This window comes from Buteo buteo, chromosome 17, assembly GCF_964188355.1.
Source record: "Buteo buteo chromosome 17, bButBut1.hap1.1, whole genome shotgun sequence".
NCBI classification, from domain to species: Eukaryota; Metazoa; Chordata; class Aves; order Accipitriformes; family Accipitridae; genus Buteo; species Buteo buteo.
In genome coordinates, this window is record NC_134187.1 from 599,607 (window position 1) to 618,096 (window position 18,490).

The following is an 18,490-nucleotide window of genomic DNA, read 5'->3' on the forward strand; positions in this document are numbered from 1 at the left end:
AACATCAATGTGTATGTCTGATTTTCATTGATGTTATTCAATTTCCTTTTCAACGACGCCCAGTGAAGAAAGAGGAGGTACTGTTTGTCAATGACAAGGGGTGTTAAATGTTTACAAAAACAAGACAGGACAGCCTCTAGGGACAAATGGAGAGACGCAGTTTGAGCCATATGCCTGGGCCAAACGGGCCCTTGGCACCCGTGCATCAGTGAGCACCCTGCGGAGTTGCAGAAGCAGCTGAGCGCATCTGCAATCCAGGGCAGGGATCTGTAAGGACGACGGATCCAGCCGTGCTTCTTCCAAGGTTACATTTGTCAGCAGCGTGGTAGAGATGACTCATCTCTACAGGCTGTGTTGTCTGCAGGTTTTTAAACCTGGGACACGTTGATTTTCCATGGATTATCCTTCTCATGCTTTCACAGCCTAAATTCTACACAGCAGCTGAGATCATTTGGTAACGTGCTTACATATACTCAAAGGCAAGGTCATCACACACTGCTCACAGGCTCGGGGAACGTCTCCTCGTTAGCTGTGACTTTGTGAAGTACTTTCACATCACGGATAACCCACTAATTGTGAATTTCCAGTGTGATGCTATGCAGTCAAGACAATTAACATGCACTTTGAATTTATTAATGAGAGTGGTGTTTGGTGGTAAGAAAGCTAACACTACTTCTATCTATAGCACCAGTGAGACTACGTATGAGATACTGCAGCCAGTATACTCCAGCCTATATATAGAAGAGATGCAGAGGACTTAGAGAGAGCCCGACAGCAAGCTAAAGCGATAGCTGGAGATTTGGCAAACCTGCTTTATGGAGCAACTGAAGAAGTTCAAGCTACTTACGCAAGATGAGGTTAAGAGGGGAGGGAATCAAAATCTCTAAATACTCACACACAAAGAGGAATTTTGAATAAGACCTTTTTAGCCCAGCAGACAAAAGCATGGGGAAAGACAAGGTTTGGAAAATGGCACTAGGCTTATGAAGGTTAGAAATAATGGGCACACTTTTAGTCCACCAAGCACAGATGCGGCACAGAAATTAACTGACGATCACATTAACAGTATCGGGGGATACTAAAATCTCTAACATGAAAGCTTGAACATTTGTCTTGCATGGATGCTGTAGCCCCATCAAAAAGGGTTCTGTAGGAGTGCTGCAGGGAGAAATTTCCCAGCCTGTGTTACATAGAAGCCCAGACTGGACAATCATGATGGCTTCACAGGCTTTACATGCTTAATTCAACCTTTTTTTTCTTTCATAACTCTTCTATTTGCCAGTGGTGTTTACGTATCTGAAGGCCAGAAACGGCTACAATGATCATTCAGCTTTTTTTCTTTAGCAAAATACAGGCCATCTAACTCTTCCTGGTTAGCTCTGTTTTGTTCCTAATAACCTATATTTCTGGAAAAACATCTTCAGGAAAGATGTCTAGGGACTGAAAACTCTATCACTGCTCTTGAGATTATTGCCTCGCTTTAAAAAGCATGTGCTTTATTTGTGGTTTGAATGTGGCTGGTTTCCAGTTTAAGCTCTTGATTCTTTCTCTGTTGGGTCAAACAGCACATCAAGTTGCGCTGCGTTCTCTTTTTTCTCCACCTCTTGCATAACATTTGTGGGTATTTTCTGCATCCTCTCCAGTTTTTTAAAAATTAAGAAAAATATACATAGCTATGTAAAGTATAAAGCTAGGAAAATCTATGAGCTATTATTATCATTAGGTAATAGAATGAAAAATATCAGTGAGATACCAAAATGTACTGTAATGTAGCAAATTCTATATGAAAAAGTAAAGAAAGGAGTTGAAAACCTTAGATTTTGCAATATGGGGCTGGATTATACCTTGCAGGCACTGCCTGCAGTTGTAGTAGCTCCATCCCAAGAACAGTGCACTTCATGGAAAACCTTTAAACATTCCTGGGAAGCACAACAACCATGCCACTTCCTAAGCGGGTGGGAAAAGTTTACCCTAACAAATGAAATACGATGCAGTTTGCAAAGAGCTACTACTGCCAAGAGCTTGTATTTCAGAACCTACTTTAGATTACAGATGGCATTTTTGAAGGCTGAGCCCTGAATTAACTAGTAATAGAAGATGAAATAAAATATAGCCAGAGAATGCCCTTGTGACTACCCAAACTATGAAACACTTTATTCTATAAATACTGACATTTTTTCCCTGTCACTTCAAAATGCAAACTTAATCAAAGAGGCTTTGAAGATTGTTCTCCAACTTTGGATGTATGTCTGATTATCTGTAGGTATGAAGTTTTGGAGTTTCACTGACTAATCAAATAACTGACATTTATCTTCAGCTCCACTCCTTGGACAATAAATAATAAGCAGTTAATGTCACTTCTGCTAGTTTTTCTTATCAGTTTCTTCTTTACAGTTTTCTGAACTATACAAATAAAATTCATTTTAAAAGACATTTTTATTTACTTCTAAAGTCACTTTAAAAAAAAGGCAACCTTCAATATGCTGTCAGTCTTCAGAATTCAGCAGTTTAAAACAACACTTTAAGGTCATTGAAGATATGCTGACATTACCCTTTCCCCAATAACAGGCAGTGCTGTCTGTGCCACAGAGCAGACCCCATGGGCTGAGTGGCCCAAGTACCAAATGCCCGTGAGCTTTAGATATTTCTTACCGTAGAAGCCTGAGTTCAGCCAATAAAGTTGGGTTCTGCTGGGCTTTCTCAGGGGTAGGTTGAGAAGCTTGTTCATGTTCCAGCCTGAGACGCTGAATTTCTTGGAGTATCTCTCTATAGAAATGACATAGGGAAGATTAAAGAGGAAAAAGGTCAATCTCTGTACTGCTCTTGAATACTGTTATAGCCCTTCAAGCATTCTTTCTGTCAGTATCCAGCCTAAGTACAACAATTCTGTTCATGTATGACTGGCACAGACTCAAACCCAAGACAGGTAAGTTTGCGCAGTCCTATGGATTGCTGTAATACACACAGGAAAATTTACTACTTAATAAGCATGAAATCACGTATGTGCCATACGCTGGCAACATCTCTCCAAAACTTTTCATGCAGAATGGGCTTAGAGACTGTTCTAAAAAGAAAAAAGTTCCATTTTCAGCATAATCTGCATCGCACGTGCTGTAGGAAGGGCTCTGAAGTGACACCGCCAGCATGCCCAGCTGTGCCAGCACCAGTTAGCTTCCTACTCACCTTTCCAAGGGCTCGTGGCAGGTCAGGAGGAATAAGGAAAGTAACAGCTCATAGTAATAGAGACAAATTTGTGAGGTCTCACAAAGGGAAGGTGATCAGCCAGCAGCCCAATTAAGGCCACTGTGTTCTGTGTAGCCAGAGGCAAGTGAAGGTGGCACTGATGGCCAAGGACTCACTCATTAAAATGGAAATGAAATCCTTCTGAAAGTGAAGATTATAATCTCTAATTCCACACCCCCCCCCCCCCCGCTCTTTTTTAAAACTGCTGAGCTGCTCTCCTTGCAAGGTTTCATACCAGCACTGACTGAGATCTCCCTTATCTGTGATCTCGATGAATAATTTCAAATACCTGCAAGGTCTCTTGGTAGCATACTGAAGCCAAGATGGTGCAAGGATTGAGCTGTTCCTGTGCTCTCCAGGAACTGGTTCTCCTCCAAACTAACCTTAAAAAGTATTTTTACCTGGCATGCTGAGGGTGCCTTGGCAAGGGGCTGTGCAAGCAGCAAGCTCACGCACGCCAGCTGAGGCGCAGCTGGAGCACAGGGAGACCCGAGCACGCTTCTGAGGAGAACACATCATCGGGCACCCGGAGAGGCTCCATAGGTAACCCGCGGGCTGCCTGTGCCGTACAACACATGGGGTTTGCAGCTGCTCAACAGCTTGCTCTTTAGAGGTGTACCCTCTTAGTTTCTCTTAGCCAGAGAAACATGAACTCAAAATGTGAGTGCTGAAGAATCATGCTGGTGAAAATGCAATATTATGATAAAAACAGAGCGATCTCTTCTTAACAGTCCCTCTGAAGCAAGAAGAATCATCAAGAAGGGAGCTTTCAAGGTCATCTAGTCCAATCCCCCTGCCATGAGCAGGGACATCTTCAACCAGATCAGGTTGCTCAAAGCCCCGTCCAGCCTGACCTTGAATGGTTCCAGGGATGGGGCAGCGACCACCTCTCTGGGCAACCTGGGCCAGTGTCTCACCACCCTCAGCGTAAACAATTTCTTCCTCATATCTAGCCTGAATCTCCTCTCTTTTAGTTTAAAACCATCACCCCTTGTCCTGTCACTACAGGACCTACTAAAAAGTCTGTCCCCATATTTCTTATAAACCCCCTTTAAGTACTGGCAGGCTGCTATAAGGTCTCCCTGGAGCCTTCTCCTCTCCAGGCTGAACAACCCCAACTCTCCCAGCCTGTCCTCACAGAAGAGGTGTTCCAGCCCTCGGATCGTCTTAGTGTCCCTCCTCTGGACCCGCTCCAACAGGTCCATGTCTGTCCTGTGCTGAGGACCCCAGAGCTGGACGCAGGACTCCAGGTGGGGTCTCACCCAATCGGAGCAGAATCCCCTCCCTCGACCTGCTGGCCACGCTGCTTGGGATGCAGCCCAGGACACGGTTGGCTTTCTGGGCTGTGAGCGCACATTGCCAGGTCACGTCCAGAAGAAGGAAACCATCTTCTACAGCCCATCTCCTATTTCTTTCAGGCCTCCCAGTTTCTTCAGACTGTTTTGTTTTACAGCAAAAGAAAAAAACGCACGCATTCTTCTCAAGCTGAATTCACCACCCCAGCCTTCCAACCAGCTCACTCCACTACATCGCAGCTGATTTATTTTTCTGCTGCCACCTGAATGGCTTACCCTGCTGTGAGAAGTTTGCTGGGTCTGCAGATAGCAATACAAGATAGCAATGCAGCTCCTGACGCTCAGCGCCAGTTAAGATGATCTTAAGATCAGTGAAGAAGATCAACCTGCTCCCTGGGGAATAAGGACACTGCAGCTGCATCCACCCTAAGCTAATTGGTTAGAGGCAGCTACACCTTTCAACAAAAGATCTAGGAAAACAATCTGGTTAATATAATACAAAAGGTTAAAAACAACAAAGCACAAGGACTGAAGGCTCTTCTCTCCTCAAATGTTGTTCCTGAAACAATACTGATCAAAGCTTGCTTTTTACCTGTTTTTGTTTTCCAGCTCTGCTATCAGCTGTCTTTGTTGTTTATTGGCATCAAAGCTGAAACCCAGGTCTGTTGGTGGGCGAGGCTGGTGGATGAGGAACAGAGAAAAAATTAGACAAAATATTCATTACCTGTTACCACATATGACACAGTCTGGATCCAGCCTCATATTTCCTGAATGCCGTGGTACGATACTTACACCCCAGGCTGCAAAACTGTGAAAATATCTGTGCCGAGATGGACTACGGGGGCACGCTGAGGTGTGCTTTTATGGCTGACTTGGTCTGATCTCAGGGTGGGTGGCTGCTGAAAGGGTGACCTGGCTTATCATCCTATCTGTCTGAAGAATTTTATTTGCCCTTTTTTTTTTTTTTAAGGACCTTCAGAAAAAAATACACCATACCTATCTGTTCTTAAAGCACCGATAGGCTTTCCTGGGAAGAGATGCATGTTTACCTTTTATCATAAAGTCTTCTAGCGAAACATTGATCTTCCCATACGTCAGCTAGTGAAGAAAAGTTAGAATAACTTACAGCTTATGAACAGGATTATTCACAGACATTAAATTTAAGCATGGTCACTGCCTCTGGAAAATCTAATTCTTCTCAACCCCTCAAAAGCATCAGCTGAAGTGAGATTTGTGATCCTTGTGTTAGGTACTTTTCACCATCACCATTACTGAGAAAAGGACTAGGCAATTAAACAAGAATCTGTACTTTCTGGGAGAACCTGCTGGCAGCTGGACTGGGTGGTGAAGAAGCCAGTTATATGAACCAAGAAGAGAGAGAGAAATATTACAAGGTCTTGTACTGATTCAGTGCATTTTTCCAGTGGAATCCTAAGATTCTGCTTAGGAGCTCTAGTACGACTCAAAGCCATCCTTCTGGCCATCAGACACAAGAAGTTGTCCACTCGGAGCTGAGAAGACATCTTTTATCATGGACAGGTCTCCCTGGCTAAGAAATGCCTGATGCACAAGATGGTATGCAGGGTCTGCTTCTAACACCAGGTCATTATAGCATCACAGAACGGTTGAGTTTGGAAGGCACCACTGGAGGCCATCTACTGAAGCAGGACCACCCAGAGCTGGTTGCTCAGGACCGTGTCCAGACGACTTCTGAAGATCTCCAAGGTGGGCTCTGGTCCTGGCACTGGGCTCCACTGGGAAGAGCCTGGCTCTGTCCTCTCGGCACCCACCCTGCAGGTATCCCTTCTGTGCTCTGCTTTTGTCTGTTTTTCATCTGATCTCAAGATTGCACAGATTTTTACGACAACATTTTCAGAAGGACCTCAGATTGGGATCCTGGTTTGAGAAGACACTTTCACAACCATTTTCTGAAACTACTTGGGTAGAAAAACAGAAGTTGGAGGGAAGAGCTTGGTATCCACTTCGGGAGTCTCCTAATGATGTGGAAACTGCCTGTGTAGAAACTTCTGGGTAAGGCAGGTTCCAGGCAAGAAGAAACAAAACAGCTTGGGAGTTAAAATGAACAGTGTGAAAAATAAAAATAAACCAACCCAGAAACTGAAGTGCAGAAACACTGTTCATTGCAGCAGGGTCAGGAAAAAACCCTCTTCTCCCAGGCAGCGGGGAGGAGCTGACGGTGCAGGGTGGGCTCTGCTCTCACACCAAGGAACAGGGCTGGTGTGGGGGAGGAGTGGGATGGATCTGCCGATACAGCCAGGGCAGAACCCCAGCTCTCATCTCTCATCTCATCTTGATGGTCGAGGTTGGTGCACAATGTAGGCAGCAGCACTGCCACCACTCTTTCCATCTTGGGGTGACCTGAACAGTCTCGGTGTACATAACTCTGATAGGACCTACTGGTCCCCCAAAACAGTGCGTCACAAAGTCCAGGTCCCACGGTCTCTCCCTGCATCCTGGTACAATCAGCTATGAGGACAAGTGCACTCTGGGGCTCCATCCGAAGCACATGAACCCTTGTTCTGCTGCAAAGTAGGACCGTGCCTATAAAATCACAATCTTGTCCTTAATTCCTTTCTTCAGAAATCCTGTCCAAAGCCTGAAATGACCCTCATGACCTAAAGTACTCTCAGGAGCAAAGACAACACTGCAGAGAACTTATTTAGAGCAGACACATCCCTCATGCTGCTCACTTTCAAACATTGCTAGTCAAGAGGTCTTTTGGAAACTGTACGGTGGCTATTTTACATGACAATTCAATGCTCTATTGCTTCCAAGAGTCTATTTGATTTTTTAACAACTCAGAATCACAGAGTTGCTGGGGTTGGAAAGGACCTTTTGAGATGGTCTAATCCAAATCCCCTGCTCAAAGCGATGTCAACTACAGCGGGTTGCTCAGGACATTGTCCAGCTGAGTTTTGAATACCTCCAAGGATGAAGAGTCCACAACCTGTTGGGGTGACCTGTTCCAGTGTTTGAGCACTTACACCATAAGAAAGTTTTTTCTTTTGTTTAAATGGAAGTGAGCTAGTGCCCATTGCCTCTTGTCCTTTCATAGGGCACCACTGAACAGAGTCTGGCTCCATCGTTTTACTTGCCACAATCATATATTAATACAGAAAAAGACCCCCACGAGACTTCTCAAGGCTAAACAACCCCAGAAAAAAAATTCAGGCTGCTGATTCTCCACCAACATCTAAATCTTCCAAGTTCTTAAAATTAAAGGGCACCTGATGCTCAGTCTGAAAGTTTGCAAAGGGGATGCCTATGCTCGTGAAATAAAAAGCACCAGGCAGAGGCACTGGAATTTGATCACTCATATTGTGAGATACTTAGTATGGCCCCTGCCTTATTTTTAGCCCAGACTAACTAGCTCTCTCAAGCAATTCTCAGCATGGTTTGGGATCTACCCTAAGCTGAGAACTATCTGCAGCAGGTGGTTTGTATGCAGCTGCACTGTTCTGGAGGGTGAGAGCACTCAGTATTATAGATGTGGGCACCAGCAGTTTTTAATGACTGCTATACACAAAGCCTAAGTGTCTATCTTACCCTCAGCTATTGAGAAATAGCACTTATCACTCACCTAATCTATACTACAATGTGGACTCAGGAGGAGAGATGTCTAAACTCTGGGGTATTCAAAAGTGCCTCAAAGAGTCACCTGAGACAGCGTTGAGCCTGCTGAAAATACAAGAGAGGTACGTGCCTAATTGCTACTGCACTTGTCCAGGAAATGTCTGACACCAGTTCTAGATATATCTGACCTTGAATGGGTACTAAGACACCGCTCCTGTGCCACATCCCCCAACAAACAGGCATCCTGTGAGGCAGCAGGCTCCATCCTTCCTGCCAAAGCCCAGCCACAGGCAGCAGTGCTAGATGCAGTGGTGGTCAGGAGGCAGCCCTGGGATTCTGGTTCATGCTCTCTGGGTTAGGTTTTATTAAAAAAAAAAAATCCAATGGAGGTCTAATATTAAAAAACATTAACTCCCCTGGACATGGAATTTACAGCCTTGGGGTAAAAACTCAGATTAGAAAAGAGAAAACAGACCGAAGACAACATAGACAGATGTTTCAAGTAGCCAGGGCACGAGGAAATTCATCAGAATACTTAGATCTTGATACTTAAATAAACCTGAGGCAATCTCAGAGCTTTTGTGTTCATCTCTGAAAGCACTAAGTTTTATAAGGTGACACTCCAGACACCAGAAGTGGCCATCCATAAAAGCTTACACCTAGAAACAATGTAAGAAGGAACTAACAACTCTCGACCAGTCAGCTTAACCTTAGCTGTTGGGGAAAAAACATGAAATAAGAACACTTGTAAATACTTAGAAGATAGGCTAAGTAATGGGTGTTTTTGAGAACAAATCTTGCCAAAGCAAAGCACTTTTCTTCCATAGTAAAAAATCAAATTCTACGTATAGGAGAGAAACTATTAACACAATACACTGACCCCAGCAATGCTTTTGACATCCTCTTGTGGGGTTTTACAGCTTTTCTCTTAGACTTAGTACCATTCAATATTTTCATTAGTATCATGGATGATGGAATAAAGCATTTATTTCCTACATCTGCAGATTGTGTCACACTGTGGCGAGCTCCTTCTGCTTTATAGGACAAGAAAAAATATAAAATATACTAAAATACAAAATTTTTTGAGAAATTGGAGAAATGGTTTGAAAGAACAGGTTGCATTCTATTAAGACAAGCGCAAACTCTCATATTTACTTTCGACATGTCAACTACATAAACACCCAATGGACGAGGCAGCAGTTCTGCAAAAATGGATTTGCAAATTAGTTTAGTTCACAACCCAAACAGGGGTCAATAACATGCTGTTGTGGAGTCCAGGATCGGGTTGTTTGACGCAGGGCATGCTATGTACTACAATGCAGGACTTACCCCTGCTCTAATTCAGGTGAACTACTGTTTCCAGCCTGAGCATTGCAATTTTAAAAAAGCTAAGGGTCAACTGGAAAAAGAAAGTGAAGAAGAACGATCAGAGGTCTGTAAATCATGACAATGAGGAAAGACTGAAAAAATGAAGAGAATAAAAGAATGAGAGGAGACAACATAAGAAACTACAAGTATATAACACTTGTTGCAAAGAGGCAAGTAATGCATTGCTCTCCATATCATTCATTAGAGCATTTGCATACTACTATTTACTTTGATGAGAGGTACCTGTCCTCTCTGTGAAGTTACATGTGGTTCTTAAAACCTCTGCACTTAAAAAAAAACCCAACCCAAACCATTTGTTTACTGTTCAGCACTCTTATGTTTGCACTCCACCATACTGGACAGGTATGAATGACTTCTGCCTTCCAAGATTTATTACTGTAATTCCTTTCTTTAAAGAGCCTAGCAGGTTCAGCTCCCTACCTGCTCAGCAGCACTGAACACCAGGGACATATCCCCTTTCTACTCAACTCTTGCAAAGGCTTTCTACTACAACAGAGCAAAAAAGACCTGGTGGGAGTCAACAGCATAAGATGTAATGCTTTCAAAATTACTACAACCCCTCCCAAACCCCATTTTTGCATGTGCATGAGAAAATGAACAGAGTTTACATTATTTTGTCCTCCGTAGCTTTCCTTCACAGTAAGGAGTAAGTATCTCAGGAAGAGAATAGTCCTAACTATTATGGCATAGAAGCAATGTGGAGATCCTTACTTGGCCCTACGGGATGCAGCTCCCAATTTTCTGACAGTAATGTAGTATGACCAAACCCCAAAACATTACAGATCCCTGCAGAAACAACCTATAGAGTTTATCCAGGGAAAAGGATTTTGAAGTATGGTGGAGCTTGAAAAGAAAAAAGACTTTTTGACAGTGAATTGTAACATAGGTCTCTCATTTTATACCAAACAGCAGCAAGACCAAAGCTGAAGCTTTTTGAGCTTAAGACTAATATTTTAAAAGTTAAAATGTTAAAAAAAGTTTAAAAGCTAAGCAAACTCTCCAACACAGCTGAAGGTATGACTACCATTCTCTTCTGCTTTCCTGGTGCTCAGCAGCAATGCTGAAGCCTCAACAGTTCTGAGAAGATCATCCAAATGGCAAGCCCCATTTTCTCTCAGCAAGAAAATTCCTACGGTGATGATCATAAAATCTACTGAATATCCTTAATATCACATAGGAACAGTAAAACCTTATAGCACTGTAATTCAGTTTTCCTATTAATAGGCCATTAAACTTGAGAGAGAGACATGCTGGAACTTCAAGTCATAGAGTCATAGAATATCTCAAGTTGGAAGGGACCCATAAGGATCATTGAGTCCAACTCCCTGTCAGACTGGTATCTGTAACAAGGAGCATTCAGACCTCACCTACAGTATACCTTTTGTGGGTGACAGAAGAGGATTTAATGACAGTGTTTAATCAAGCCCCAAAAAGCCAGTTTGGCAAGCCATTGCACTCCTCCACCACCCTGGTTTGGAAGAAACTGCCAAGGAACAGTAAAGCTTGCGTCTCATGGGCATCAGATTCCAGGTACCTTGGTGAAAGGACCTCATGGTGTGATGGAAAGTCTGAACCAGTACTTCTCCTGCCCATCACTGTGGTATCACAGTGTTCTTTATGATCAACAGACAAAGAAGAAGAGGAAACAAATAACAAAAATGGTTCATATAACTGGTGTATCCAGAAGAAGAAGAAATGATCCAAGAACCAAGCTGCAAGTTTATCCTGCAAACATGTACAACAGGAAATCTGGTTTACTTCTTCTTTCTTTATTTAAAAAACTATTCATTAAATAATGCCTAAAGCCTAAAAGAAAAGCTACATGAAGGGAATATTACAAATATTATTTAGGTTGTAGGTAGCTTTAACAAGATGAGATCACGATAGGCTTTTAGCAGTGCTTAATGTTGAGGGAAGAAGAGCAACCACACACTGTTTTCAAAAAAAAAAGCAACGTGGGCAAGAACCTAATTATTGTAACTCATCCACATAACTCAACCTAATTATCCACTCATCCATAACTGAGTATTATCTCATATTTATTGGGTGCTCGTGCTTTTCCTAGCAGCAAGGCTGCACAGGTCAGCAGAGTCCTGCCAAGAGTGCAGGGTCCCTGTGGACCTCTGCCCCTGCCGAGTGCCACAGGCTGCTGCCTGCCATGGTGGGTCACTCTCCATCAGAAGTCCATCGGGAAGCAGCAGGCCCATCTGGCGCACAGCCCAGATACTGCCCTGTGCTTGTACGAATCAACCTGCCCAGATGTATCAGCAGAAACAGGGGAGGATCTGCGAGTGTGCTAACAGCAGAAAACAGGGGGGGGAAAAAAGAGCTGAGGTAGAGCAGGTGGGAGAGGAGATGAAGGAGGTATTGGCTTGGACAAAGAGAGGTGTTGTATAGGACATTGATAACAGAGGGCCTAGGGCTGCTGTATATACATATATTCACCCGAAATACACATAATCACCCCTTCTCTTAAAAGTATGCAGTCACCTTATATGCAGGATTACCTATATTCAAGTAAGAGGGCAGTATTGAGGCAGGATCTGATATGTATGTGGAAGGCATTTTGTAAGGGAAGGTAGGCAAGGGGGCTGGGGACACAGGACATCATTTTCAGTCCCTGCTTTTATCAAAAAGATGATGCTTGATAGGAAATACCAGATTATGTCTCACCTCAGATTGATAGTTCCAACAGATCACCAGAGGGAGACACACAGATGAAGCTGTGATCTTGAAAGTTGTGATTTAAATGAAGTTTGGCTTGCTTTCCATTAATTTCTTCATTTTATCATCTAGTCACCTTCTGCTTTTCTGTCTTCTGCTTTCTAGCTAACCGGTCTAGCGGAGCCAGCCAACAGTTATTTTAATGCACCGCACTCTGCTGTGACCAAACTGGCTGGCCAAGCATAGCCCTGAGCAACTTAAATTCAATAAAAGGGATTTTGTCTTCCGAAGACTGGCTTGAAGAAAACAAGAGTAGCCCAGTCAGAGCTTGTTTGAGAGAACACAGACTAAGCTGCTGTCTAGCAGTGCGTAATTGCACTGGTTGCATGCCATCAGCCCCTCCTGCACTACTGAGCAACTCACATGTATCAAGTGACAAATGATGCATTCTCCTTTCTTCTCCTCCCTCCCCATTTATTTTTCTTCTTTTAAAAAGAAACAGACTTGGATTTCAAGAATTAACTCTGAGATCTGCCTAAAATTACTTTGTCCCAGTAAGACTTCAAGCAAAGGCATTTCCCCTAAAAATGTTAATGGAATGTATTTGCATTCATATGGCAAGTGACATTTATTATAGTAACAAGCCTGCAGAAGGCAGTTCTACCATTTTATCTAATTAGAGAAAAAGCAGAAACTGATGGGCTGAGTCAGATCCATTGCCACACAGCCCAATGTACAATTTCCAGCAGTGACCACTGCCAACTACTTCAAAGACAGTAAGAAACTTTGCATTAGGGTATTGTAGTATGAACAGTCGGTATCTGGGATCCTCTTAATTTCTAGCAGTTAGAGCATGTTAAAAAATAAAGCACATTATATGTGAGAGGTAGGGCTGCAGAGGATATCAAGAAATAATTTTGTTCACATCAACCTCTCTCAAGTATTCCCAGAAGATACTTGTGTACCTTGGTTTTAAAATCTCCACTGACAAATATTCCATAACTCCTTTATGGTGGTTTGTTTCCATTCTCTACTTCTCATTAAGGTCCAGATTCATAGAAAAATATAGGTGGGAAGGAACCTCTGGAGGTTTCTAGTCCATGCACCACTCAGAGCAGGGCCAATTCACAGCAGGTTGCTCAAGAGCTTGCCTAGTTGAGCTCTGAATGTCTCCAACGAGGAAGATTCCAGTTCTTCTCTGGACAACTTCTTGGACAACAATATTTGACCATTATCATGGTGAAAAAGTTTTTCTTAACATACAGTTGGAATTTCTCCTCTCGCCACTTCTGTCTGTTTCTGTTGCTTTTTGTCCTTTCACTGTGCACCTCTGTGGTGGGTTGACCTTGGCTGGCTGAACAGGTCCCCATGTATCTGGCTCATCAGGCAGCTGCAGACAGCAGTGAGATCCTCCTTTGCTTTCTCTTCTCCATCCTGACCATACCCAGCTCTCTCAGCCTCTCCTCGCATGTCATGCCCTACAGCCACCAACAATCTTAGTGGTGTCTGCTGGGCTTGCTCCAATATGTCCATGTCTGTCTCGCACTGTGGAGACCCAAACCAGATGCAATGCTGCTGATACAGCCTCACCACCTCCGAATAGAGGAGGAAAGTCACTTCCCATAGCCAGCGACCCTCACTGTCCCAGCTGCACTCTTGCCAGTGGTGGGCTGCTTTGCTGCAAGGGCACACTCCTGACTCCTGCTTTCCACCAGGACATCCAGGTCCTCTTCTGTAAAGCTGCCTTCTGGCCCCTGGGCACTCAGCCGGCACTGCTGCACTGTGTTTAGCCTGGCCCAGATGCAGGATCGGCACTGGGCTATGTTGAACTGCATTATAATTGTCAGCTCATTTCTCCACTGAAATCCACAGATTTCAGCCTGTCAAGGACTCTCAAGTTAATGCCATGCAGATCCAGTGACTTACCACGCTATGTGTTACCCGTTTTAAAAGCTCCTGTATATTTATTTTGAACTGATCTGAGTCCTCCAACTTATCTGCTATAAAGAATACACTGCATGATGCACCTTCAGCAGTAAAGACTGATGCAAACCACTCAGTAGGCTTCTTTGCTATGGTCTTTTCATTCCTGACTACTCTTTTGTACATCTTGGTCACCAAAAAGTCTTATTCGTTCCCTAGTTAGGTTCCTACTTTTGATGGTATTGAAAATCTTTTTACCATAGACTTCAGCATCCCTTGTGAAGTGTTCTTCAAATTCTCTTCCCATCTCCAAATTTCCTGTTAACATTTAACCAGCCATGTAGATAGGCTTTCATTTTCTTTCCATTTGGGCAAGCTCTCCATTTCTTGAATGCCATCCTCTCCTTGGGACATCCTCCTTAGCTTTCTGATTGACCCATGAAAAGAGTTTTTGTATGGTTTTGTTTTCTTTTTGAATTTTGACACATAGATTTGCTGAGCTTCTAATACAGGATTTTTAACGGTCTCCAGGCAGCTTACAGGCTTCCTGCTTTTTTGACTGATCCTTTTATGTTTTTTTCCTAATAGTTTCATTTTTACGTAGTTCCCTTTCTTGAAACTGAGTATCTGCATACTGGATTTACTTGGTGAGCTTTCTCCTGCTTGTGTGATCGTTACCACTACAGATCAGCTAGCACAGTTAACACTACTCGAACTTATCCCAATGCACCACTCAGGACCCAATCCAGGAGTGCATCTTTTTGTGGATTCTGAAACTAGTTGTTCAAAAAAGTATCATTTATTGTGTTCCAAACTGCTTTTGCATCTCCCTCTGAAAAGGCATTCATTTAGCCTCTATGTGGGTAGCTGAAATCTCCCACTGTTACTTACCTGGCCTAAATTTGCAGCTTGTCTTATCTCACTTAACATTTCCTGATCTCTACCATCATCTAATCAGGGGGTCAGTATTTCTTTTCCATTATTAAGAATTTGGAATTTCAACCCACAAGGATTCTGCAGCTCTTCTCTTTTTCTGTGATTTTTTTATGCTGTTACACTGTGTATTTCCTTCATGTACAGTAACATTCCCTTGCCTGCACATCCTACTGTATCATTCCTGTGAAGTTGGTAGCCTGGCTGCCGTATGCTCAATGAGCATCCTTCTCCTACTGGATCTCTAAGGTGTTTATTATACTGGGGTTTTCATTTGATGTTTCCCATTGTAATTCCATACAGGAAGAAAAAATTGTTCCTTTTTTTTTTTCTTTTGGTTTTGAATTTCCCAGCCTTGAATTTACTCCTGTCTCTCTGTTTTAATGCTAGAAGAAGCGTATTAAAAGAAATTACTGTGGCTGACAAATCTCAGCTATTCCATTTCCCACAAACAGCGAATCCTCAGAAGTGAGTCCTGCAGACACGGCACACTGTCCCAGAGCTCAGCAGGATGTTCCTCCACCAAGTTGCAATGGCCAACTTGGACACTAGTCATACAAAGTGCTGGCTAGGGAAGGGGGATCTCCTGTTGGCAAGAAATAATTAGAATCTGCCATGAAGCACTTTAAACTCTGATTCCTTCCGAATATGAAAAATATATCCATTTCAGCTGATTATTATTTCTGGACTGTGAATAAACAGTGGACCCAGCAGATTCCTTGCTGCTAAGCTTCAGTCGCAATGGAAACACACTATTATTACTCTTACATCCTTTCTCTACCACACTTCAATCCCTGGCAGCACTTTGACATCTACCCTATGCTGTAACTTATTTGGATGAAAAGAAAGCAGTAATTTGTCACGGGTCTTTGAAAAGTCTCAGGAAGTTCTGAATGCTGCTTTCTTTACATCCAAATAAGTTGCTTCATTTTTGACCTCTTTCAGAACTACAAAGTACACAGAAACAGACTGAGGTGATTTACAGATTTTTAAATGATCGGGTTCTTTCAGAACCAATATTGTGACTCCTTAGTTTTCATAATACTCCTTTGTTACTACCAGAAAAAGTCAGGTCATGAGTAAGAATTCTTCCACCATCTTCCAGGGTGAAACTGATTCAGCACTTACTGTCTCAAAAACTTTAATTTTATATGAAGATTACATAGAAATCACCTCCCTTTTCATCTAAACCAAAGTTTGCACTGTATTGCTTTAATATTTCAACACGAACACAGTCCTAGTGAACTGAATGACTTCAGAAATGCAAAGATACCATTTGACAGAGATAATCGGAACTGACAGTTAAAAATGTTTAAAAAGAATAATTCTTTTTTATTAAAGTTTTACAAAAGGGAAATACCTGGTCACATCCATATGATGAAGTCAGATTATTGGCTGAACACACACTGAAGGAAATTATGAGGAGGCATAAGCCTACCTTGCTGGAAAGGACTTGGAAGTTTTTATACAACAAATACTTAATGAAAAGGTGAATGAGGACACTAACATTAAGATACTTCTCTAGCCACAGTAACGTGTGGCAAGACACACACTCTGCCATAGTGGTAAGATGCTTAGGAGAGGTCATTGCTACTGCTGGAGGTTGTGGAAGACAAGGGCTATATCTGAAATGGTATATGGATAAGAATATGTTTTGCAATAGCAACCGCGTAGAGCAGCAGTGAGGGAGAGACATTGGTGCAGCCCGTTCAGAGCTGATATAGCAGGCCTAAGGATGTGCACCTTCGACAGACAGAAAGTGTAGACAGGTTTTTGAGTATGTGCTAAGCCAAGCTGCTTCTGAGGAGCACGCTCGGTGGAAATGTTTTAATTGGCAGCCGTGTTTTGAGGGAGACACACTGCCACTCAGTAACATGGAAGATTGCTCCTGCAAACACTGCTCTCCTTTTGTACGGGTAAAACAGCAAAGGCAGGTATCTCCCCATCCAGCTAGACTGCAATTATGCTATGGAATGTCAGTAAATTCTTAATTGCCATGACCTCCTGTAGCAATTTTCTGTTAAAGCAGTGTTTATTTTTACCAATTTAAAATTGGTTGGGTGTTTCCTTTAGTTTCTTCTATTATAAGAGACTGCAAACATAAAAAATACCTTCCCTTCTTTCTCTCAGTCTCCTTCCCTCCGGAATAAATAAATATATTCCATAACGTTTGTTCCATGATTTGTTTTCCTCAGGTATCTACGTATTTATCTCTTCTGTAGACTAAGTAGGACTAATCTGCTTATTCTCTTGTCTCCTCTGACCTCATTTCTAATAATTTGTGTTGTCGTTTCCCATTTCCCTGCTCTTCCCCTGCTGCCTGAGAACACAGTATTTCTGCTGAAAATGAGGAAAGCTTACTGCTCTTTTGCATCAGCTGAATAAACAAAAAATGACAATTTCACACAGCTATTAGCATTAAGCTACTAATTAGATTCTGAAAAACACCTTCCATATTCCACGGTTGGTAAAGAGGGATGAATATTCACTTACTGCATTTCCAGCTTCAGCAGCCAGCCGGGCGGCGTATCTGGCAATCAGCCTGTGCTCCTCGTCCAGCCTGCCAGGGCTGTCCAGGACACTGCTGGGGAAAAGCCAAAACACCCTGTCAGTATCCGCCGCCTCGAGATATTACTCATACCGGGGGATGACAGAGAAAAGGAGGTATTATTGCAAAGAGACAGTGATGGGAAATAGAAGAGTCACACAGGAAATAATCTAGATCATTCTCTTTTTCATTCCACTTCCAAAGGGGGGCTGCTCTCAAGATTTTCTGCCTAGTAGTATTTTCTCCAGGATTCACATATTCCAGTTTTAAATGATTAAAATAACTTGTTTTCAACAATTCATAAATATGCATCATGAGGAACAAATTTCATTTGTTTCTGAGGAGCTTTTCTGCAAACCCTTTTGGTTTTCTCAAGGTAAATAGGGGCAAATAGCTGAATGACAAAGGACAAAACTTTTGTCCTCAGGAGATGTAGGATGACAAGTGTCAAAGTCAGGATGATTTCCAGGAGGAAGAGTGTGGGGAACCACACTGACCTGAGAAGAACAGACTCTCACTGAGCAACATCAACTTAAATGCAAATAGTACTTTGTAAGTCAGCCTGACTTACGCCTGACTTCCCACCTTACAACACCCAAATGTACAAAACGTGGTAATTTGAGACTTGGTCCTTCACATCTCAGCTAGCGGAGGATGAAACAGCTCCAGCTGCCTCGCATTGCCTCACGCAGACAGGCTGTAGCTGTCTTGGAAATGTTGCTAAAGAGGTATTAAAAAATATTTCCAATAATCATCAGCAACAGTGACAGCACCATGAGGTGACAGAAGAAAGGGACATTGAATTTTGCAATGGGAGAAGTAGAGACAGTAAATGGGCAGATTCCCAAGATTAGGAAGTGAAAGGCAGCACCTGGATCTTTCTCACATTTAACAGGAGCAT

General features: G+C 42.7%; 1 protein-coding gene across 2 annotated transcripts in view; it reads right to left on the bottom strand.

Moving 5' to 3' along the window:
- The window catches only part of DTNB (dystrobrevin beta), a 205,990-nt gene that overhangs the window by 61,972 nt on the left and 125,528 nt on the right, over window positions 1-18,490 (bottom strand). For both annotated transcript variants that reach the window (XM_075048827.1, XM_075048828.1), the window contains exons 13-15: window positions 17,535-17,625; window positions 5,131-5,216; window positions 2,653-2,766 (exon numbers count right to left, since the gene is read on the bottom strand). In XM_075048827.1, coding sequence (XP_074904928.1) covers window positions 2,653-2,766; window positions 5,131-5,216; window positions 17,535-17,625 — 291 coding nt within the window. The remainder of the gene's footprint in view (window positions 1-2,652; window positions 2,767-5,130; window positions 5,217-17,534; window positions 17,626-18,490) is intronic.